At 38.2% G+C, this 24,013-nt stretch overlaps 1 protein-coding gene across 6 annotated transcripts in view; it reads left to right on the top strand.

Annotated features, from left to right (window-relative positions):
- The window catches only part of myo1b (myosin IB), a 130,229-nt gene that overhangs the window by 63,574 nt on the left and 42,642 nt on the right, over positions 1–24,013 (top strand). For all 6 annotated transcript variants that reach the window (XM_073854910.1, XM_073854908.1, XM_073854912.1 and 3 more), the window contains exons 6-10: positions 3,099–3,145; positions 10,213–10,276; positions 16,158–16,256; positions 16,482–16,585; positions 22,855–23,002. In XM_073854910.1, coding sequence (XP_073711011.1) covers positions 3,099–3,145; positions 10,213–10,276; positions 16,158–16,256; positions 16,482–16,585; positions 22,855–23,002 — 462 coding nt within the window. The remainder of the gene's footprint in view (positions 1–3,098; positions 3,146–10,212; positions 10,277–16,157; positions 16,257–16,481; positions 16,586–22,854; positions 23,003–24,013) is intronic.

Raw genomic sequence — 24,013 nt, 5'->3', positions numbered from 1 at the left:
TTTCAGTGTTGTGTAAAGACCTTACATAATGAACAGATATGTTTTTATTACCTCAGAATGAGCCAATTTTATCCACATACACCGCGGGTCCCCTTACATGGAAATCAGCATCATGTTTCTACAGTAGCCCTAGATGGACAAATTGAAGTTGAAGTTCTGTTTTGTTACTACACTTTCTCAGACGATTACGTATTTGTCCATTGAGGGCTACCATAGCTTTACTATGCCTTTCGAAAAGCACGGGTTTGTTGCCATTCACAGTCTCACTGCTAGAACTCCCTGATTGAATCTTAAGTATCTCCTAGAATGTAAAACTAGGTATTTACCTATGTATAAATGAAAAATAAGAGTTGTGTACATGTAATATTGTGAGCCTCAACCACAATTGTTTTCTCCTCCTTATGTAAACCTCATGCATGCAAAAGGCTTCTGGAAAACAGACTAATCTCAACATAACACAGACTGTGATTTTACAGTAGCGCTGTACGCCCCAACATTGAATTACACATTAAATTAATTACAATGCTAAAAACAAAATTGTGACTGCTTAGTTAGCACTAAATGCTAGTTAATGCTAAAGTTTAGGCTGAAGTTCTACTATTGATGTTAGTTACATTTTGCAGGTCCATAGTGAAAAAACACAGACTGAACACTCACCCCAGATTTCCACCAACTGCGGAGCGACTGCAGATCAGCTCTGCTGCGTTACGGCTCCGCCGTCCACCAATACCCACCAGTTCTGTATTTGTTGGAGAGCGGCTGCGTGCTGAAGTGACGAGGACCCATGAGGTCTCGCAAATTCACGTGATGATCGCGCGATATCTAGTTCTGTCTCCGCCCATTGTGACGTTAAATTATGATGTTTTGCTTGACCAGCCCAAATCATGACACAAGATTTCGGGAATTCAGGTATGATCACGCGATATAGTCATGACTCCGCCCTGCGGAGCTGTCTGGCATCCAGCAAAAATAGAAGCTCTGCGTATTTGTTTCCGGAGGGCTTCGGATGGCCGGAGCTGTGACGGACTCGGAACGCAGTCAGTGGAAATACACACATTAGCCGTTTCTCAATGTCAAGGAAGGATCCTCGGAAGCTAGAATTTCGAGGATGCTACGTCATCGACGTCCGTCGAAGGACTGTTCCAATGTCGAGGATCCTCGAAATTTCAGCCAAGGACCGAGTCCTTCGTTCGAGAAATATCCCATATACAGGAAAGGATGCAAATTTGTATCCTTCGCGCTCTTCACGCGCTGAAATCACCCACAATCCTATGTGCGCAGCACCGAAAGCACACCTTTCAATCACGCAATGACGTAATGACGTGCACTTGCTAGCCTGTTCCATTTAACGTGTTCTCCGAATGCTTTTGAGGAGACTCGCCTAGACTCTGAAGTAAGTGAATTGTTAGGACTAGTCCTGCCAAGTAAATATCCTTGACATTTAGAAACAGTTATTGACTTGAATGGAAACCGATTGACTCTGCCGCCGTTGCAAAGCGGATCCGCAGACGTTCCGCAGTCGGTGGAAATCCGGGGTCAGAAACATCCATTAAACATGTAAACATATGCAGTCTGTTTACATGCACACACAGAGCTACTGAAGGAGATGCTCTGAGAAACAGCCAATCAGAGCAGAGCTCAACATTATTATTCATGACTCTTTCAAATTAGGTAATAATTAGGGCTGCAACGATTCGTCGACGTTGTCGACAAAAATCGATAATAAAAATAGTCGACAATGAATTTCATTGTCGACGTTGTCGCACATGTTTTTTCCGACCGAGTGAGGCGTCTCTCTTCATTACAATGTCTGCCGAGAGTCGCACATGCGCATTAGCTTCTCTGCTCAGTGATAACATACAGAAATGGCAGCCTCCAACGCAGCAGCTGCGCGTACCAAAACATCCGAAGTTTGGGAGCATTTAAGCCTGGATACGGCGAATAAAAAGATTACCTGCATGGTTTGCAGAGCAGTCTTTGCGTTTCATGGCAGCACCTCAGTCATGCACGAACATTTAAAGAGAAAGCACGTCGGACAGTTGAATGAAACGGAGTTTGACTCGCCTCGGTAAGATGTAAATAACATGGAAGCCAATACGTTTTGTTTTGGATGTACATTGTACATTTTATAAGCATATTTTCGCTAAAGGATTTAATGTTATGCCCGACTGTGCCTGACAAAATTTTTAATGAAATGCATGCAGTCTGAAGAAGAGAGCCACCATGGACCCCTTTCTGCAAAAGAAGCAGACGTGCACCCCACAACAGGCGAATGCCCTCACTGAGTATATATAAAACTCTGTTTTTGTAATTTTTCAGAAATCTCGTTTTTTGGTTGTGCATTCAAATTAATATCAATTCAACTCAAGTTGGTTTTGATTTAAACCTTCAAAACTTAAAAAATACAGCATATATATATATATATATATATATATATATTAAAATAGCTGAAATACATAACTTCGTTTTGGTAAAATCATAGTAGCTGCAATTATTAAAAATGTAAAACTTGTTTTCATTGAATGTAAAAAAATTTCATTGAACTACCCCCTTCTTTCTTGTTTACTATCATTTTCCACAGAATTAAAGCAATCTCACACTAAATTTTAGAAAAAAATAATAATTATTCGATTAGTCGACGAATCGTTTCAATAGTCGGTGACTAGTCGACTATTAAAATAGTCGTTAGTTGCAGCCCTAGTAATAATAGACCTTTTCACTCTGGGGACAAATCCTAGGTTTGTAAATGGACATGTAAAACCGTCTCTGGGTTATTTTGCACTCATCAGAGAACATATTGTAACAAAGTATTCTTTGGCACCTTTAAAATACATTTAGGCTACTCTGCTTACTCTTTATTCTGAAAGTATTGTGAAATGAAAAAATATATCCTGTTGCAGTTAAAATTCAACATTCACATTGATGTGCAAAGTATTTTATTGGTAGTATTTAGTTTTTAAAGCATGTTATGCTTCGTAAATCTGATAAAAGGTTGCTGAACAGATCTATGATGTGTTTTAACAAGATGATGTTAATCAAAGTTACTATGTTCTGTTGAGTTTTTCTGTGCAACTTACAGCATGTTTTTCCCGCCACAGCTTTTGGAAATGCCAAAACCGTAAGAAATGACAACTCATCTCGATTTGTGAGTATCTCTTTCTGTTTCCTATCAGGTGTTTTTATGATGGTCCTCCCTCAAAGGGTGTTTTCTTTAGATTAGATCAACATGGACTTTTGAACTCGGATTACTCTCTGATGCCATGCTTTTTGGGGGGAAATTTTCTTTTTGTACTATATAATACCTGTTTCCTTGTATCAAGTTTACTATTATAATACTAGTCTCTGCTTCTTATGGATCAACATCTGAGCACATGGCCCTATTCTATTCACCTTCAGATTTTTCTAACCTTGCCAGTATCTGTTCTTCTCACATTGTTCACGAGGACAAATTCCCACAATGCCATTTAACACTTTTCTTCAACAAGATAAGCATGGGTTATTTTTGTTGTTTATAAAAATCTGTTTCATTTAGGTTTAAAAGAGACTGCCTGCTATTGCTCAAGTGTAAGGGGAGGTTACACTAAATACTTGACACTTTAGCTTATAATTCTGTTTTTAATACTGCATTCAAATGTCCTGTTCTTTCTGTTTGTATTTTAATAAAAAGACTGGGAAATAATTACACATGGACGTTTTACCACTGCAAAAACAACAAATCTAATAGTTAGTTGCATTGTGGCCTAAGACCTTTGCACAGTACTGTATGTTTATTTGTTGCTTTTGATTGGCTTGGCATCATTCCAATGGCCAGCCAGCTGTGGCCATACTAAATAAGCATAGACTAAGGCTATGTTTACATTAATGCGTTTATCCTTTAAAACGCATTACTTTTACCACGTTTACGCCTTTCATCTACACTACGCCACCGTTTTCGACCCTCATAAACGGAGTCTTATGTAAACGCTGAAGACCCTGTTTTAGTTTGAGAACTCAGACGTTGCTCTGCAGTGTAAAACTATGTAGACGGAGTCTTATGTAAACGAACAGCTGATGTTAACGTGACACTGCATCATTTTCAAAGTAAAAATTATTTTTATTCAGGTAAATGGAAGTTTGCAACAGAGGTTTTGCCAAAAATAGTAAACATCTACCACCAGCTATTATAAACACTATATCAGATTGTTTTAATATGTATCCTTATAGATAATGTCTGTTTTATATTTATGTCTGAGTATTGTTGGGTTTGAATATTGTTGTGATGTTGTTTATGTTTTGTTTAAATTTAGTTAGCTTATTACGAAAGATAGACTGTAATTTTAAGGTCATATAGAGCGTTGTGAAGGCCAATATGAAGGGAGAATTGTAATGGGTCCGACATTATTTTCGAGTTTAATTTAAGTTTTGTTTGCTACTTTAAAATGAATTTCGTTTCATGTAATTTATCTCTTAATTTTAATCGATGTTTTGTTGATAAGTTTTGTGATTATAAATTAATAAAAACAATAAAATCAACATCATTAATATTTAATGATTGTTTAGCCGCTTGCGCTTTTTGCTATTTCTGTGTTGCTAGTGGAGGACGTGCACGCACCTTGCACATTTTTAAAAATTAACGCAATAAGCATTTCTGTAGGCTAAAGCTATACTTCACCTCTTACTATATTTGATTGAAGTTTGCATTTGCTGAAATTTATTTTTCTTCAAGTTCGCTACTGTTTAGTACTGTTCACTTGAATGCTTCCTTTTTAAATCATAAAGACCTTTCTGTTTGGTTTATAACATCAAATTTAACCTATTAATCAAATTAATATGTTGTAGGGGGGAGCTAGAACTTTCCCAAACACATTTTTATAGGTTCAAAAATAGTGTCTGTTGTAGTTGCCAGCAAAGGATCCAGGTATGAATTTTTGTCAATATCGCACACCTCTAGGCTGCATAAATGCGCAAAGGTAAGCTATTATTAGAGTATTAAGTTATTTTACACTTTTATGCGCATGCCCAGTAACGTGATTGGTCATGTTTCATTTATGGTGGTGTATAGTGTGGATGAAGATTCTTTTTAAAATGCCAGTATAAACAAGGATCGTTTTCATTTTAAAATGCCGTTTTAAAACGCAAATGCTCTAATGTAAACAGGACCCAAGTATACATGTGGACTAATAATGTGATTATTGCCATTAAGGGCTCGTCTCCAGCAAACCTTTTTACACCGGTGTACATGCAATTTGAATCATTCTAATTATTCGCTAAGTTATTATTGTGGTTATTATTTACACACCCCAACAACATGGTCTTAATTTGACTGTTGGCATTTCTTAATTGCACAATTAAATGGCAATAAGCATCATCAGCATGTTAGTGAGTGATTTTAAACACTCTGGAAGGATGCTGATGAGTTGAATCCAGTGTTTTATATAGGGAAACTTTACAGATTTTACCTAGTGGGTAAAAGGCAAATAAATAGTTTGTTGAACACTTACTGGCTCTTGCATCACCCACATGAAGCAGCGGTGTAATGTTACATAACAATTCTTAGTCAAGTAACTATTTATGTGGTTCTGCCCAAAACCAAGGTTATGCCTACCATGCTATTTATTTTTCTCCTGTGGTATATACGGTTTATTTATACTGATTGCATACTGCATTAAATATTCAGATGCCTACTATATTTACAAAATGTGCAGTATGACACTCCCAGGTAGCATTAGGTCAGGAGACAGCAGTGTTGCACGCTACTATTTAACACTTTATTCATTTTTTTAAAGAATTGTAGGCAGTGTTTTATTTTAGAAAATCATGAGCTAGTATTAAAATCCAGACATAACTCTGGTGTGGCACGCCGGACATACGCGGCTGTTCTAAAGAGTAGGCTGCATAATTACCCTTTATTACAAAGATACTTTATTTTGGCTAAATTTAATATTTTAATTAGTATTTGTGCATCCTATATTTTTTCTAATTTGGGAAACAGCTGTGTGTGTAGGTTACACCTTCAGTGAGATATATCCTTAGAAGGCAGCTTCCAATGTAGTCAATAAAACGTAGGCATATTTTTTTCTTTTTTTAACACAATCGTTTGTTAACACCTTTAGATTTCATATCTTATATTTAAATTGTGTTTTATTGTGCAATTGTCCCATCTACTCACAATGGTTATTTAATTCATAGCAATCTTTCATAAGCAATTTTCATTTGTTACATACTGTGTTTTATAGAGAAGTTTACCCCATTTGTTTTATCTGCCATTTAAGACATTATCTTTTAAAGCTGTTAGACATAAAGAAATGTAAAACATACGCTCACTGTTCCACTTCCAAATTGTGTGACGGTACTGAGAAAGCAAAAACCTTTTTTACCATTACAGCTTTTTTAAGTCTGTCCTCTCACAGTAATCTTTGGATGAGGAGTATTAAAGGCCTTGATGCAATATCACAACAAAGAAGGGACACTCTTCTTAGACATCGTATTGGTGTGGCATATCTTATTTTGACTTTTGCTGATTAAAAGGAGCCTGCTTTATCAAATAAACTTTTGTGTGTGTGTATTATATTACATTTTGCTGCGGGTCCGTTGGATGCTTGAATCTGATTGGCTGATGAACGTTCTGAGGTGTGCAATAATTTTCTGGGAAACGCACGGCGAACATAGTTCCAGGCAGCTCTCTTGACTGCATTACAGTTCCATATCACTTCGCATAGTAAACTGTAAGGGGGGATGTAAACAAAGGACATTAAAAACAACATGACAGACGATTTTCCGAGGCAATAACAGCTGTTAAGAGACGCACAGAGGTAGCCCCGTTCACACATTCTCTCTCTCTCGCTCGCTCGCCCTCTCGCTCGCTCTCTCTTTCTTTCTTTCTTTCTTTCTTTCTTTCTTTCTTTCTTTCTTTCTCTCTCTGTGTCACTGTTGCTCTCTTTCTAATAACTTCATTAATAACTGCGTTAGATGCTATCAACGGCTCAAGCCTCCATTGCCAGCTTTAAAATGTCGTTTTGGAACAAGCAAAAGAACCGTTGGATGAGATGCGGAAGAAATAGTCCTACTCACTTTTATTGTTGGGGAAAGTTACTTTTAAAAGTAATGCATTACAATATTAAGTTACTCCCCAAAAAAAGTAACTAATTGCTTTACTTAGTTACTTTTCGTGGAAAGTAATGCTTACGTTACTTTTAAGTTAAGGGCTCGTTATAGTTGTGCGTAGGTTCCACGTCGGTTTTCATTTATACTTTTGCGTCGTCGTCCGCGTCGTCGTGCAAAAAAACGCGCAGACCACTGGTAGGCAGTAACCACGCATGTAACCACAGTAGCAGCACGACCGTCAAAGAAGAAGCTTGGCAAGTTAACCCACAAACGAAGAAGAAACAGCAACTTGTTGTGTATGACGGGAGGGGTTCTGGTGGACGATTGCAGTCCGCGTAGATCTGACGGGCTGTTAAAAATTTTGCGAGGTGCATGTCAGGCTACGCAGAGCTACGCACAGGCTACGGATAACCTACGGTGTAGCTACGGCGTAGAGCTTACGCACGACTATAAATCGGGCTTTACTTTTGCGTTACTTTTTTTACTTGGCTGAGGCTTGATCTCTTTCAGGCCGTGCAGGTGTTTTTTATGCTCGCAAAAATGTCAAGTTCTGGCCTGCCATCTCCGTTTCTGACTCAAACTGTTTCCGCTCAGGCACACATAATAATGTGTAATTCTATGTTAATATGTTCAGTTTAATTCAGTTAATTTATTTTTAAATTGAATTAATTAAGCTGAAAAGTAACTCGCATCACTTTTTTTAAAAAGTAACTCAAATATCAATGTGTACATTTATAAAGTATTGCGTTACTTTACTCATTACTTCAGAAAAGTCATATTATTACGGAATGCGCGTTACTTGTAATGTGTTACCCCCAACACTATTCACAATAGCGATTTAAGTACAAAAACCGGAGGAATTCCTTAAATATATCATGTGATCGATGTCTTGAGGTGTGGTAACCGTAGTATAAGCGAAATAATTGACTCCGGGCCGTTGAATTATTGAAAAATCATCTCACCTTGGGTGTGCATTATTTTTCTAATAATTCAACGGCCCGTCGTCAGTTATTCCTTACGTACAGTATGTGTTTTCAAATTTTTGACTGGTACTGTATATCAGGGGCGGAGCAGGGGGCGGTTTCTGGGAATCAAGCCCCGAATATTATAGTCCTGAATCTTTTCAGATTTGTAGAATGAATTCATCCATTATGCTAGGTGGCAGCATTCAGCCTTAAACTCTGCAGTCCCCACTCCAGTATTAACGAATGAGAGATTGAAGTTGAAACGAAGGCATTCTCTGAACTCCTCTCAGGCGGAGGTTTCTGCCTTCCAATTGGTTGCCGCCGAACATTTCCGCCTTCCGATTGGTTGCCGCCGAACATTTCCGCCTTCCGATTGGTTGCCGTCGAACCGCGTCATATCTCATTACCATAAAGTTGAGCTGATTTTAAATCTCCTCGACGCTCACGCTGTACATGACGCGCTGCGCCGCTGCTCACCGGAGCTCGCCGCCGGCACTTATTGAAAATGAATGACTTACGGACACTTTGACGCTCTCGCCGGTGGCGGTCTGAATGCACAGTTACTATCTTTTAAATCTGCTCTAGAAAATGTGATGTGACAAGCGTGAGTGACAAGGCAGTTTTAAGAAACTGACTTGTATTGAAAAGGGAAACTTATGGGGTCATTGTTTATTAACTTAACAGTAAGTTACTAACTAGTTTGTGAAATACGTATCTTACTGCAAAGACAACGCTGGACTGCCTAAAACAAAAGACCTCAGCTGCGTCCGAAACCTTAGGCACCCAACTTGTTGCCTCGCTGCCTCATGAGGCAATGACTTCGGAGAAATGAAGGCAGCTCCTGGAAACGCATTCGGACAGCCTTCGTAGGCTGTAATATAAACAATCAAATGGAATTCTTTAGTATAAACAAAGAGCGCCTTTGTAATAACTAATCCGATATTTGAAAAGGTGTATAAAGTGAAAATAGTACTTTATTTACACTAAATTTGTGATCCAGACGCTTTCTTGGCCGGCATTTTATTTTTTCTAACTCGACCAGACTCGACCAATCACATTCCTCGCACACGTCCATGCATAGAATTATGGGACAAGACGATGAAGGTATCACAGGAATCAGGAAGTAGAGCAAACATTGGATTCGGACGTGCCTTGATACCTTCCGCCTTGGAGATTTCAGTCACAGCCCTCGTTTGAAGTAAAAGTTGCCTGGTGTCATAGTGACCTGGGTGTAGCCAATGTCTCTGCGGGACAGACTTAGTTATTACACCATGTACAAGCACATCGATGCCAAATTGGTGGCATATACGCCAATGCCAACATATCTGCGACAGGCTTTTATCAGCCGATAAAATCTGCAAACCAATAAATCAGTCAGGCTCTACTACAGGACTTCCTGTGTTAGGGATATCCCAATATTTACACAAACCCTGACTCCAGGAAAACGCAACAAAGCGGGTGAGGCCATGTTGGGATGTAAACAAAGGACAATGCTGTTTGGCTCCTCTAACCAGTTAGTTACCTGACAAATGGCTACAAACACCTGCAAACCTCATTTTAACCCACTAGCTAACTTCAAATGTTGGCGCTTGTGTGATCAGTGTCAATTATTTTTTGAGAAGTGCTTTTATGTTGTGTTTATTTGCATGCTTCTATAGCTACAGCAATGTTAAGTATGGCTTTGTGTGTTGTTTGGCCACTTTAGTAAAGCCATGGTTCATTTTCGTAATGAGCTCATAGTTCTGGCAACAGATATTTGGCTACACTCTGTACTCTTTACTGTAGATCCACGGTCTGTAATCATATAATACCTATCTAAGAGCATTTTTAAAAATATGAGTGGACTACAAACAAAAAACAAACCATTCTTAAAATGTCCTGTAAGATCTGTGCTTGCACAGGTTTTGTTTCATGTACTTTACTAATATTCCCTTTATAAAACCAGGAACTCAACTACCAGAATGGAAACAGTGGTGTAGAATAAAATAAAAATTGGTCAAATTTAAAGTTTTTTTTTTTTAACAAAGCATGATCACGTATTAGAGTGCGCACCATAAACCTTCAAAAGCAACCGGTTTACCACTCATTTAATTATATGAAATTGGCTAACTGCTTCATGTCCACTTTAAAGGATGTACTAACTAGTTTTTCTCTTTTTTTGTAGGGGAAGTACATGGATATAGAATTTGACTTCAAGGGGGACCCTCTTGGTGGAGTCATCAGTAATTGTAAGTATAATAACAGGCACAAAAAGCTTCAAGGAAACGTTCACCAAAAATTACCCCCATGTTCCACATCCATATGTTGTTTTAAAAGAAACACTTTAAAGAAGTTCTGTGCAAGTCTTTTTCAGTCTAATGATAGTGAAATTATAATAAGATTAAATTTAACAATGGTGAAGTCAAAAGCTTTTTATAGGTGTTTTTTTTTTAAACATAAAGCTACTGCACCATTTCAAAAGACTATAAATGTAGCACATACATATAAAAAAGCTATGTGAAAGTTTTTCTCTTAGCATTGCATTAGTAGCGTATGGGTTTGGAATAAGCACTGTTGACAGAACTTTTGGTTACATTTTTATAATGCCTGCAATTTTAATGCATTATAAGGGTGTTTTTAATGCATTATAATGCATGAATAATGCTTTATTAAAATCTTTATTATTTTAATCTGTTTGTAAGTCTGATTAATAATAATAACAAAATTGCATGTAAATCAAAAAGAAATACATTATTTTATTCCCTCCTAAGGTCTCATTTATAAAAATGTGCGTAGGATCCTTACGTAAAAGTCTACGTACACACACAAGCTAAAAATGGCATACGCCAAAAATGCATGGGCCGGTTACCGGTTTCAAGGTATACCGAGGTTTTAAACAGTCAGGTTTTCCAAACCACTAAAATGTTCTGTGAGACCGTCTCCAAGGTATGAGCTCTGATACAAAATTCATTAAATCATTAAGTCATGTGATTGATTTGATGTTTACATTTAATATACATTACGAAAATATTATATATGTTTTGAAAGCATATAATAATTTAAAGGCTTTATTTTTACCTGGCATTTGAAAAAAACACATCTTAGTGTTGCAATGGCAATACCACAGCACCGTAAACCCGTGGTATTTTTGCTAAAGGTTATCATACCGCCATAATCTTATACCGACCCATGCCTAACGGCAAAAAATATTAAGACTTATAAAACAAAGCAATGTTCCCTTTAAAAATTACAGATCACCAAGTGTGCGTAAATGAATCATCCTCAGATCCCACCCTGCACACCCATTCTCCTGTCAAGTTTGTTTTTATATAGATCACAACCTTTGGGTTGGAACTGGCATATATATGCACGTTTCCAGACCTGTTTTGTGCGTACGCAAGCTTTATAAATGAGACCACTGGGCTCTGGTAGAACTGTATCTTTAGCTGTGTCCCAATTCGAAGGCTGCGACCTCCGAAGGACGTTTTCTTAAGACTGATTGTATCACAGCAGGACGACTTAAGGCTAGTAAGGCCGGCCCAATTCGAAGTGTGCTTAAAATTAAGCCTCAAAATGTGTCCTTATTTCTCCACGCTGTTAACGAATGGATCGTTCACAGCCGAGGCTATCCCAAGATATATTGCACGCCTGTAACGGCTGCATATAACGGCTGGATATTCCAAAATAAACAATTAAAACCTTTATTAAATAAAATTGTGTATTTCGCAGAAAAAAAGTTCTTGCTTTAGTATTATAAGTTATGTTTTGTATGTATATTATTCTGTGTATGTTGCGTATATTTCTAAGGTTGATTGATTTGATATACTGTTGGTTAGTTTAGTCATATTTTCCAAAATAAATTAATATTTTCCGGTTTCATGCCAGAAACGTCTCTGCTGTGTCCTGCTGCAGGATAGACCGTCTCATTTCAATTGTCTTTGTGGACTTCTGAGGCTGCCACCTCCAATGAGGCCATGTCCTTAGAAGGTCACAGCCCTTGAATTGGGACACAGCTTTTGTTTATGTTGGAATGTTTCCTTTAAGAGTAATGTTAATTTATTATCAAAATCTGAAAATGTACTTCCGCCCTCTTGTGGTGGTCCCACTCTGATGACGTCAGCTACACAGCTTGGGCAGGAGCATCGGGTAATTAAAAATACTTTATAGGAGTGGCTTCGTGGGTAGCACTTTTGCCTCACGGCAAAAAGGTCTCTGTTTGGGTGTCAGCTGAGCCTCCCATAGTCCTACAAAATTTAGTTTCATCCCTGCTCCAACAAACCTACCTGTAATAAGTGACAATTGTCAAAATAAAGTGAGCCGAGCCATGTGGTGCCGAACTGAGTTGTACCACGCAATGGAAAGGGACTTAAAGCGACTTAAAGTAAAAAAAAAGCATAATAGGACCTCTTTAATATGTTTTATGTAGTGAGCGATGTATGTAGTCATATAATACTAGATGCTTAAAGACACAGAAAAGATTCAAGGTTTTGGCCCCTTTTAGTTGTGTACACACACACACATGCGTCCCTTAAGGACACTGGAACCTTCATGTGTTTCCAGTTATCCATTATTTTGACTGCACAAACATACAGCTAAACGCACAGGATGTGAGAGAGGGAGAGAAGTGGTACTATTTTTAGCAATCCCTACGATGCTCTCTGCTATTCCTCTGCTATCAAAATTGTCTGGTTTAAACTATTATGGCTTTGTGCAGTTTGCACACGAGAATCCATTGTAACTCCACAGACTTGCAATAACAATATACTACTCTTTTTTTTATGCCTGAAGGCTTCTCTCCAAAGTTTCAAAGTAAGACACCATGTCTAAAAGTAATCTGATTTCACATGAATTTTATTTCTAGATTGATTTTTTATTGTGGAAACTATTTATCTACTGTACCAAGACAGCAATTTAATGTTCAATATGGTAAACAGAAACCATAGATCAGTACTCAGTGCAAGTATGTAATTGCAGACACTTGGAGTGTTTTCAGACCTATAGACGGCTTTTTTCCGAAACAGGGTTGTTACAATGTTGTATTTTTTCTTAGGTTCACTTTCATGTGGAAAAACATTGTCTGATTACAACACACACATAATGACAACCTTCAAATATTTTCTTATCTCAGATCTTATCTACAAGATCATGGTACAGCACACACTACAATATAGTATTAAGGTTATCTTGCCGGAAGGAGCATCTCACGTGTTTTCACGAGGAAGAATATGTAAACAAATGAACACTGTGACACATTTATTATCATTATTATTATTATTACGTAAAACTTTACACTAAGGTTGTAACAATGCTGCATTTCAACATTTATATATATTTAATGTTAAAGGAACAGTCTACTCATTTTCAATATTAAAATATGTTATTACCTTAACTAAGAATTGTTGATACATCCCTCTATCATCTGTGTGCGTGCACGTAAGCGCTGGAGCGCGCTGCAACGCTTCGATAGCATTTAGCTTAGCCCCATTCATTCAATGGTACCATTTAGAGATAAAGTTAGAAGTGACCAAACACATCAACGTTTTTCCAATTTAAGACGAGTAGTTATACGAGCAAGTTTGGTGGTACAAAATAAAATGTAGCGCTTTTCTAAGCGGATTTAAAAGAGGAACTATATTTTATGGCGTAATAGCACTTTTGGGAGTACTTTGACTCGCCTGAAAAGTCCGCTCCCCTTCTCACTCTCATAATGGGAGAGGGAGGGTGTTACTGCGTCGAGTCGAAGTACTCCCAAAAGTGCTATTACGCCATAAAATATAGTTCCTCTTTTAAATCCGCTTAGAAAAGCGCTACATTTTATTTTGTACCACCAAACTTGCTCGCACAACCACTCGTCTCAAACAGGAAAAACGTCGATGCGTTTGGTCACTTCTAACTTTATCTCTAAATGGTACCATTGAATGAATGGGGCTAAGCTAAACGCTATCGAAGCGTCGCAGCGCGCTCCAGCCCTTACGTGCACGCACACAGATGATAGAGGGACGCATCAACAATTCTTAGTTAAGGTAATAACATATTTTAATATTGAAAATAAGTAGACTATTCCTTTAAAGCCAGTACAGTTATTCATACTACGTAACACTTTGGATAATATTCATAATGGAAAATATAGCCTTAGTGCTTGCACGCATAGAAACCTTCAGTCAGAAATCTGTATTTCTGCTGAAACTGTTTCAGAGGCTCCTATAAGGCAGATGGCGTCCTTGGCGGCGGTGGTGCCATTTGAGTTTATTGGACATAGGCCTTTGCAGCACTAGCTACATGACTGAATCCCGAGACGAGCATGGCATTTGGGCACTTGTCGTGTGACAATCAGGCCTCAGTGCTGTCGTACTTTTAGACCGTGGTCCGGCCCATCTCTTTTACGGGCGGGGTGCCCTTAGAGCTGGTCTAGAGGCGTGGTGTGGTCACAGCCTGCTCCTTAGGTCCTCCTTTGGAGTCAGTGTTGGATCAGGTCCTTGCGGGCCATTCATATTCCAATCGTGTGGTGGATGTGCTGTCATGACTCCGTTCAGCCCTGGCAAATGGAGACTCCATCCTGAGACGGTCCAGCTGATTTGGGAGATGAGAGGATTGTTACTCATTTCTGATCACATCACAGCAGTTCTTTTCATACTGCATTAGCTTCCTGATCAATAAATACTTAAAATGTACTTGATTTGAGTTTTAATTCAGTGTTAAATTTGTTCATGGAAAGTGAGCCTTCAAGGTATATACTCCCTTGTCCTTGAGAGGTTCAGGAGTTTAGGATCAGCATGTGCTCACTTTCTAGTGGGCTTTGTTTTCAAGTGCCCATGTCAAGGCATTTGCTGATCTTCCTCTTGCTCTGTTTACTGTTGTGGCAGTTATCAATCAGCGTTGCATGAATGTGGCCGCCCCCTTCTGGATCTGGGGTGAATTGCGTGTATTCTTCTTCATGCCTCATGCACCGAACCGGTTCGTACGAATACATGCAGGGCATGACAGTAACACCCACCAACAAATGAGGGTAGATTTCACCTGTGGCGGGTACGACAGCCACTCCCACTAGCCATTTTGGCGGGTTGAATATAATTTTTTAATTGTTTTTTTTTAATCCATGTGAAATAATAAACAATGCGTGGTGCGATGCTACGAAACTACAACTTGCATTAGCACTTCCTGCACCAAGTTCAAGGGTTTCTTTTACCATGGAGAGCTCTGATGGATTTGCTAATGCATGGGACAGTGTACACACGCACACTTTGCACAAGAGGAAAGATTAAAGATATTTAAGGTGTTTGCACACTCTTTGAGCGAGAGCGGAGAGAAATTCATGGAGATTTGTGCAGATAAGAGCGCACGTCCAGTTTTGTACAATGGCAAATGAAACCCCTAAGGAGAGGCATACGCGCTTACGCATCATACTGTGCTTTTGTACTTTTAGTACAGTGAACTCACTGTCATGTTCAAGAAACCAATTTGAAATGATTCAAGCTTTGTGACATGGTGCATTATCCTGCTGGAAGTAGCCATCAGAGGATGGGGACATGGTGGTCATAAAGAGATGGACATGGTCAGAAACAATGCTCAGGTAGGCTGTGGCATTTAAAAGATGCCCAATTGGCACTAAGGGGCCTAAAGGGTGCCAAGAAAACATCCCCCACACCATTACACATCCACCACCAGCCTGCACAGTGGTAAAAAGGCATGATGGATCCATGTTCACTTTCTGTTTACGTGAAATTCTGACTCTACCATCTGAATGTCTCAACAGAAATCGAGACTCATCAGACCAGGCAACATTTTTCCAGTCTTCAACTGTCCAATTTTGGTGATCTCGTGCAAATTGTAGCCTCTTTTTCTAATTTGTAGTGGAGATGAGTGGTACCCGGTGGGGTCTTCTGCTGTTGTAGCCCATCCGCCTCAAGGTTGTGCGTGTTGTGGCTTCACAAATGCTTTGCTGCATACCTCGATTGTAACGAGTGTTTATTTCAGTCAAAGTTGCTCTTCTATCAGCTTGAATCAGTCGTCTCTGACCTCTAGCATCAACAAGGCATTTTCTCCCACAGGACTGCCGCATACTGGATGTTTTTCCCTTTTCACACCATTCTTTGTAAACATGTTCTATACATTTATATTTTTCCTTCACAGATCTTTTGGAGAAATCCCGCGTTGTAAAGCAACCCAGAGGAGAGAGAAATTTCCACATCTTTTACCAGCTGCTTTCTGGAGCATCAGAGGACACACTCAGTAAGAGAGCACAAACAGTTTTTTTTTTTTTTTTTTAGGATATACAGTACATGATTTCTGCATTAGAAGTAGTCATGGCCACTGGGCCTTTTTGAATAAATCAAATCCTTGATAAACCAGATACCATTATAAGATAAAGGAGATAACCCGCTCATAGAAAAATCACTACTTACAGTACATTATGCTTACTGTTGTGTACATACAAAAAAACTCATCTTTTTCCAGAAAAGCTAAAGCTGGACCGAGACTTCAGCAAATACAACTACCTTAGTCTGGATTCTGCAACAGTCAATGGACTGGATGATGCTGCAAGTTTCAGAACTGTCAGAGTAAGTGTGCTGTGTCCTGACACATAGCATGTGAAGTGTTGACTCAGACCAGTTTGGGGTTATCTTTGATTTATAATGCCCATAGGGCTCATAGATGTTAGCAAAGTATCTTGCCTTTTCGACTTAAATTGATAAGATCTTCCATTGCTCAATTGGAGTAAAGTTTGATCACGTCAGTACACTTTGCCTTGCGTCATTAAGCAATTTGAGCTTTATTCAATGCTGTACTTAAAGACAGGGATGTCCATTGAAGGTGGAAAGTCCACCTGCTAACAGCCGACTTGTGATAACAGACATTAGTGCCACTGTTCTCTTGTATTTTTGCCATGTATTCCCCTATGTGAAAATAAACCATTCAGAGGAGTTTACTTTTAGCTGAACTTTCAACTGTGTGTGTTTAAAGGGACACTCCAATTTTTTGAAAATAGGCTTATTTTTCTGCTCGCCTAGAGTTAAAGATGAGTTTTGGAATCCATTCAGTCGATCTCCGGGTCTGGTGGAACCCCTTTAGCATATTAGCACAATTCATTGAATCTGATTAGACCATTAGCATCACGTTCTCACTGGGTTTTTCTCCAAAGCACTTTTATTCCCCCTAATAAAATTTGTTTTTTCTCCTAGGAGTTTTTCAACCACTAGGGAGTCTGACATTGACTTAACTTAAAACTCTCTTCTATACTCCACCCGCTAATACGGTTAATTTTAGCCACTGTTCTATCATACTTTTGTTGTCCCCTGTTTTTTCTGTGTGTTTTTTTCTGCTTTTATTAATGTAAAGATGCTTTAAAACAATTGAACAATTGTGAAAAGTGCTATATAAATAAAATGAAATTGAATATCAGAGAGTACAGTGCAGTTCTGCTGAACAGTAGGGTTAAGCTTAGCTCCACGCTGAAATCAGAACAGGGAGTCTTTTAACCTTCTATCTAGGGAGTTACAACTAATTAGAAACGTCTCTTTTTAGCTGTGTAGACACTTCACGTTTGTAAGATTAAGCATAAATAATGGTCTGGGTGTAGGAGACATAGAAAAACACTTTCATAAGAAATGGTGCTTGCTGTTAGGTCTAGACCTGAGAACATTTAGCAGAGATTAATTTAGTATTAGAAATCATTTATAAAGACACTGTTGTATGGTATTACAATAAATACCTTGGCAGTGCTTGACAATGACAATAAACATTTTTGTAATTTGCTTTATTCCTTATCACATTTGGTCTAGCACTATGTCTGCCCTTTTGCCCAATGATATTGCAACAAATGTGCATTATCAGTGACATTTATCTTGACATTTAAAATTACCTGTAATTTATGGTTTTACGGTATACATTTTAACACCTGTTATCTTTTAGCACAATCAGTTTACAATTATTATTATTATTATAACTTTCACTCCATAATAAAAATAAAAAGGGTTATATTGCTTAAAGAAAATAAGCGATTAGTCGCGACTAATCATTTGCAGAATAAAAGTTTTTGTTTACATAATATATGTGGGTGTACTGTGTATAATAATTATGTATAAATGCACATACACACACGCACGCATGTATATAATTAAGAAACATTTGCATGTGTATATAAGTGTTTATATTTGTATATAATTTATATTATATAGAAATATAAATATTTATTATATAAATATATTTTTTCTTAAAATTATATGCATGTATGTATGTGGGTGTATTTATATATACATAATTATTATACACAGTACACACACATATATTATGTTCAATTCAATTTCAAGTTTATTGTCCACAAAAAGTGGAAATTTGTCTTTGGCTCCACAGGTGGATTTCTAAAACACATACACAATGAATAGACAATAAATACAACATGCAAACATCACAGTAACCCTTACAAACAACACTAGATAACACCTTCGTCACACACCAATAGATATCATGGACCAATGGTCTCAAACTCCCGGCCCGCGGGCCATTTGCGGCCCGCCCTCCCCCTCTCTGCGGCCCGCGTCACCTTTCAACAATCTAACGTAATCTGGCCCGCAGAAAGATTTTTATTTAAATTCGTTTTTTTTTTTATTTAAACGTTTAAGGGTTCGGTCACATGTCGCGTCTAACAACGCGAGTTAAAACGAGTCGAGGCGTTTCTTAAAGTATGTTTACTTTCAAAGTGCTTGCTTGGGAGCGGAGGTTGCGCAGCGTGGGATCACGTCACCCGTTGCTACGCAGCCGCGAGCGCGCGCTCCGTGATGGCGAGGGTAACGGAATGCGTGATTGGATTTTAATTCCTCTCGCGTCAATCATATCATTGTCACAATGCGATCAGTTCATCTGATCGCGACTTTGTAGTGTTTGTCCAGAGAAGATTTGTTACTTCCGGGTGGATACTCTGTTACTCAGAGAAGAGCTGCTGTGGGGTTATTACCGTAGTTCACATCAAGTCACAGCTTCTAATGGAGACACCGCAGTGGGAGATGTAGTGCAACAGTTTAATATTAAACTACGGATGAGAAAGTGACCCATCAAAGTGCCCAGGTTAGGAAAAGAGGAAAGACGAGGAGAAATTACAGAGGATACAAGTATGTACAGTTCTATATGAAATATATATGAAGTATAATACATTATTATCTTGCTTGCTTATACATAGAGCAGTATTATTTATTTTTACTGTCCAACTAGCTTATGTAACATTGACTACCCATCCAAATGTTTTAGGATCACTTTCACTTATTAAAATTTTTCTAAATATAATAGCAAATTCATTAAAACGGTGGAATAACAAAAAGGAACATAATGAAGTCAATACTATGACTGAAAACAGTCAAAAATAACTAAAAACAGAAACACGTACCGTTGGTAAAATTTTTTATAATAGTTTATAAATGTATAGGAATTAAATTTGTTTGTTTTAATAGGCCTTAGTTAATAATTCAAAGCCTAATAAGGTTAAGAAAATATTTACTTACCTTTATAAAATAATGTATATTAAAAAATAAAAAACACTGCTTATATATTTTCAAGTATTATTATACATTAAAAAATATTTTAAAGAAATATTGTACTTTTTTGAACGTTAAAATAGCTCTGCGGCCCTCTGATGAAATGTCAGTCTCAGAAATGGCCCCTAGCCAGTTTGAGTTTGAGACCCCTGTCATGGACTATTGTGAGTTCAGTAATAATATAGCGCTCGGTATAAATGACTTTTTGTAAATATTTTTTGTTGCTAATGCAGCTGTGTACCTCCTTCCTGATGGTAATTTCCTAAATTCTGTGAACAGAGGATGCACTGGGTCAGACACAATGTGGTGGGCCTTACGTCTCATATGTGTAGTATATAAATCTGCCAATTGTCCCTGTCCTTTACCAACAATTTTACTGCCCAGCTTAACAATTCTGGATAATTTGTTTCTGTTCTTAACCCCCAGGTTTCCAAACCAGGTACACATATCGAATGTCAGCACACTCTCAATCAAACTCCTATACACAGTCTCTAGGATTTCCTTTCTGACCCCATATGAGTTCACCTTCCTAAGTAAATATAGGCGCTGCATTGCCTTTTTAAAAATATACTCAGTGTGTTTAGTAAAACTAAGAGTGGAATCAAAGAATGTTCCTAAATATTTAAACTCCTCTACCTCCTCTACCTTTTTATTATTGATTACAACAGGTATAAGATCATGGCAGGAATTTTTCTGCCTCCTTATCACCATCTCTTTGGTCTTCCCTTCATTAAGGAGAAGGGCACTATCGTGGCACCAGTTAATGAGCTCCTCAATAACATTAAAATATACAGATTGGTTGACCGTATTCCCTGCCTGCATTAGACCAACAACAACCATATCATCAGCATACTTATACAAGTGACAGGTGGAGTTCATAATATGCATTTCATTGGTATACAAAGAAAACAGGACAGGTGAAAGAACGCAACCTTGTGGTGCCCCTGTATTTAAGATTACAGTCTCAGAGGTAATGCCACTGAATACAACTCTTTGTGGTCGATCTGTAAGGAATTCTTTTATCCACTGCACAAGGAAACTATTTGTGCCAATTTCACATAGTCTTTTAACTAAAATATGTTTCTGCATACAGTTAAAAGCTGAACTGAAGTCAATAAATAATAGTCGTGCATAGTTTTTTGGCTGCTGTATGTGTTTGCTAACCGTGTTCATCAGTGTCAATGTTGCGTCACCCGTTCCCCGCCCCCTCTTATATGCAAATTGGAGGGGGTCAAAATGTTCTTCAAGTGAGGATGAAAGATGGTTAACTATTACCCTCTCCATACACTTGCACAGAATACTGGTCAAAGCAACTGGCCTAAAATCATTAAGCTCTGTGGCTTGAGATTTCTTAGGGACAGGAACTATATGTGAAATTTTCCATGACTTTGGAACTTGATGGTTATTCAATAAAAGCTGAAACAGTTTTGTGAACACAGGGGTGAGCTCAAACCTACATGTTTTAATCACCCTAGCCTTAAGTCCATCCGGGCCGGGAGCTTTACCTAGTTTAATTCTGGCTAAAATGGTTGCTACCTCTGTCTCCGTCAGTGTTATTGGTGAGTGTGCAGTTGTATTGTTCAATATATCAAAGTCAATGTCATCAGAGTTAGTATATAAAGGGAGATCAAATCTTGAATAGAATTGATTTAGATCATTTGCAAATGACACCCCTTTATTCTCTAGTGCATTATGTTTCTTCCCCTTCCTTCCCATCATGACATTAAGTCCATTCCAGGCTGCCCTAGAATTACCAGAGCAAAGTTGACTCTCTACCTTTTCTTTATATTTCAGTTTATTTCGCTTTATTATTGACCTCAGTTCCCTCCGTTTCAGCTTAACAAGATCATTTTCCCCATTAATAAAAGCGGCTCTCCTCTCCCTTATACACTTTTTCATTTCTGCAGAGGCCTCTAATTTATCATTAGGGTAAACTGTAATCAGTTTCTTAGTAGTGACATTAGCTTCACAAAATTTCATATATTCAGTCACAGTCTCAGTTACTTCATCCATGTCATTACAACATTCAAAAAACATTTGCCAGTCTGTATCTCCAAAACAATCACGGAGCATCTCCTGACTCCTAACGTCCCATACTTGAATCTCCTTAACAACCGTTTGTTCTCGTTTAACTTTGGCTCTGTATTTGGGAAGCAAATGAATAACATTATGATCCGATTTCCCTAATGGCGCACGGCAAAGTGCTCTGTACGCGTCAGGTATGTTACCAAAGCATCGATCGAGAGTTCTAGTTCCTCTGGTTGGGCAGTTTATATACTGATAAAGCGTAGGAAGATGGTTTGCTAAATCACAGTTATTAAAATCTCCGAGTACAAACACTGGCTGATCTGGCGAACGTAAGAGTGCGGCATTATAGCTTTCAGCTATCCTACCTGCAGCCTCTTGATGTTTCGTCCCAGGTACGTACGTCAGGATGATTGTGATTTGTCCAAATTCCCTTGGGAGATAGAAAGGCCGAAACGATACAGTCAGAATTTCGTACTCCGGAGTACAGACTTGTTCCTGAATATGCATCTGCGTAGCCCATTTATTGTCCATAAATATGCATAATCCCCCGCCGATTGATTTCCTTGACAGGAGCTCATCTCTATCTGCCCGTATTGTTGTATATCCATCAATATATACTGCTGTTTCAGGTTTTAACCATGTCTCTGTTAGGCAAATTAGATTGCATAGCTTGAAATCTGTTTCAAAGTTTACCCGAGCAGCTAATTCCTCAACCTTATTATTAAGGGAGCGCACGTTGGAGAGTGTAATGACAGGTAGAGGAAATCTGGAGCCGCGTCTCCTCAGTCTCGCACGTACTCCTCCTCTCGAACCTCGTTTCTTTGCCTTTGTGTTCTTTCTTATTATAGTCCATCTCCCTTTGTGTTGTTTCAGAATTTCTGTACAGTCCATAGGAATTAGATGTTCAAATTTGCCGGCTTGGTCCTGCAGCGTCAGCAGCTGATCTCTAGTATAGGTTAAAACAGCGTGGGCATCAACAAACATGTTAACAAAAACTTTTATTCTGCACTAAAAATAAAGCCCATAATGTTTTTGTAGCACACCTCTTCAATGTCGTGTGTGTGTGTGTGTGTGTGTGTGTGTGTGTGTGTGTGTGTGTGTGTGTGTGTGTGTGTGTGTGTGTGTGTATTTGTATATATGTATGTATGTGTGTGTCACAACTGAACAATTCTTAAACAAACTATAATGCTTTGTGATGGTAATACCTGTCATGATGTTGCTCTAGCTTGTTTATGAACACCCTCATTTAATTTCCATTTCCATAATCTCCCAGAAATGCCATGCAGATTGTGGGCTTCATGGAGGATGAAGTTCAGTCAGTGCTGGAGTTGGTTGCTGCTGTCCTCAAGCTAGGAAACATTGAGTTTAAACCCGAGTCACGCGTCAATGGCTTTGATGAAAGTCGTGTCAAGGATAAGAATGGTGGGTGCTTGGTTTTGTCAGAAAACACTAACTGTCCAAATGGCTTTTTTAATAGACCTAGTCTGCACTGATAATTTCTAGCATGTATGATCATTTTTTAACATGTAAAATATGTAACATCTGTGGTACAACTACAAATGATCATTCAGTTTGAGCACTGCTGCCATCTATTGATATGTTAACAGCTATTGATTTGTTATTAATGGTCACTGACTGCTACATAGATATGTAATAAACAGATCTCTAGCATTATCATGCATAAATGTTTGCCAGTTTTTGTAACCCAAAGCAAGATAAAAGTATGCTTGCATAAGAGGTAGTTGGAGGTTTCAGATTGTAGTTTAAAGGTTTAGAAGTTTTGTACTATGTGACAAGCTGTCATTTAAAACTTTATTCCAGTTCCTCTTTAAGTATTTTACATGCATTTTCTAATGACCACATATTAATGAGCAAACTTATTGAATATTTATACTTGTTAAAAACACATTTTTCTCAGCAGAAAGGCACTTAAAATTTTTACAAAATGTAAAGAAGTGTGAAGTTGCATCATACACTTTGGCTTGTACACACAGTGACCCTTTAATTTTGTCGAACTTGACTAGGTTTACATTCTTCGCACACGCTCCACGAATTGTGGGACATTGAAGGCAGTGAATGATACATCTATGTTGTTTTCAATAATCGACCTGATGACAGAAAATAAGGCAAACATTGGATTAGATATGTCTTGATGCTTTCCCGCCTTAGAATACTGCCTCCGAAGGCAGCATTTTAGAGCTTTCGAATGCAGGCTAAGAAAGTCTTTTTGTTTGGGGTTGCCACTTGCTTTGCACTCTATATTCTTCTGGATTGTTTCTAACCCAATGCTGGATAAATATTGGACACGTGTTTGGTTATAAATAAACTATTCATTTCTCAACCCTAACCCTGCATGTAAAAGGTTTAAACTGCCTTCATTTCAAAACACCTTGTACTGACATATGTTACATATCTTGTGTCATTGTTTTGTCT

Source organism: Misgurnus anguillicaudatus, chromosome 17 (genome assembly GCF_027580225.2).
Source record: "Misgurnus anguillicaudatus chromosome 17, ASM2758022v2, whole genome shotgun sequence".
NCBI classification, from domain to species: Eukaryota; Metazoa; Chordata; class Actinopteri; order Cypriniformes; family Cobitidae; genus Misgurnus; species Misgurnus anguillicaudatus.
Note: the sequence above shows the minus strand (reverse complement) of the source record. Positions and strands in the feature narration are given on the sequence as shown.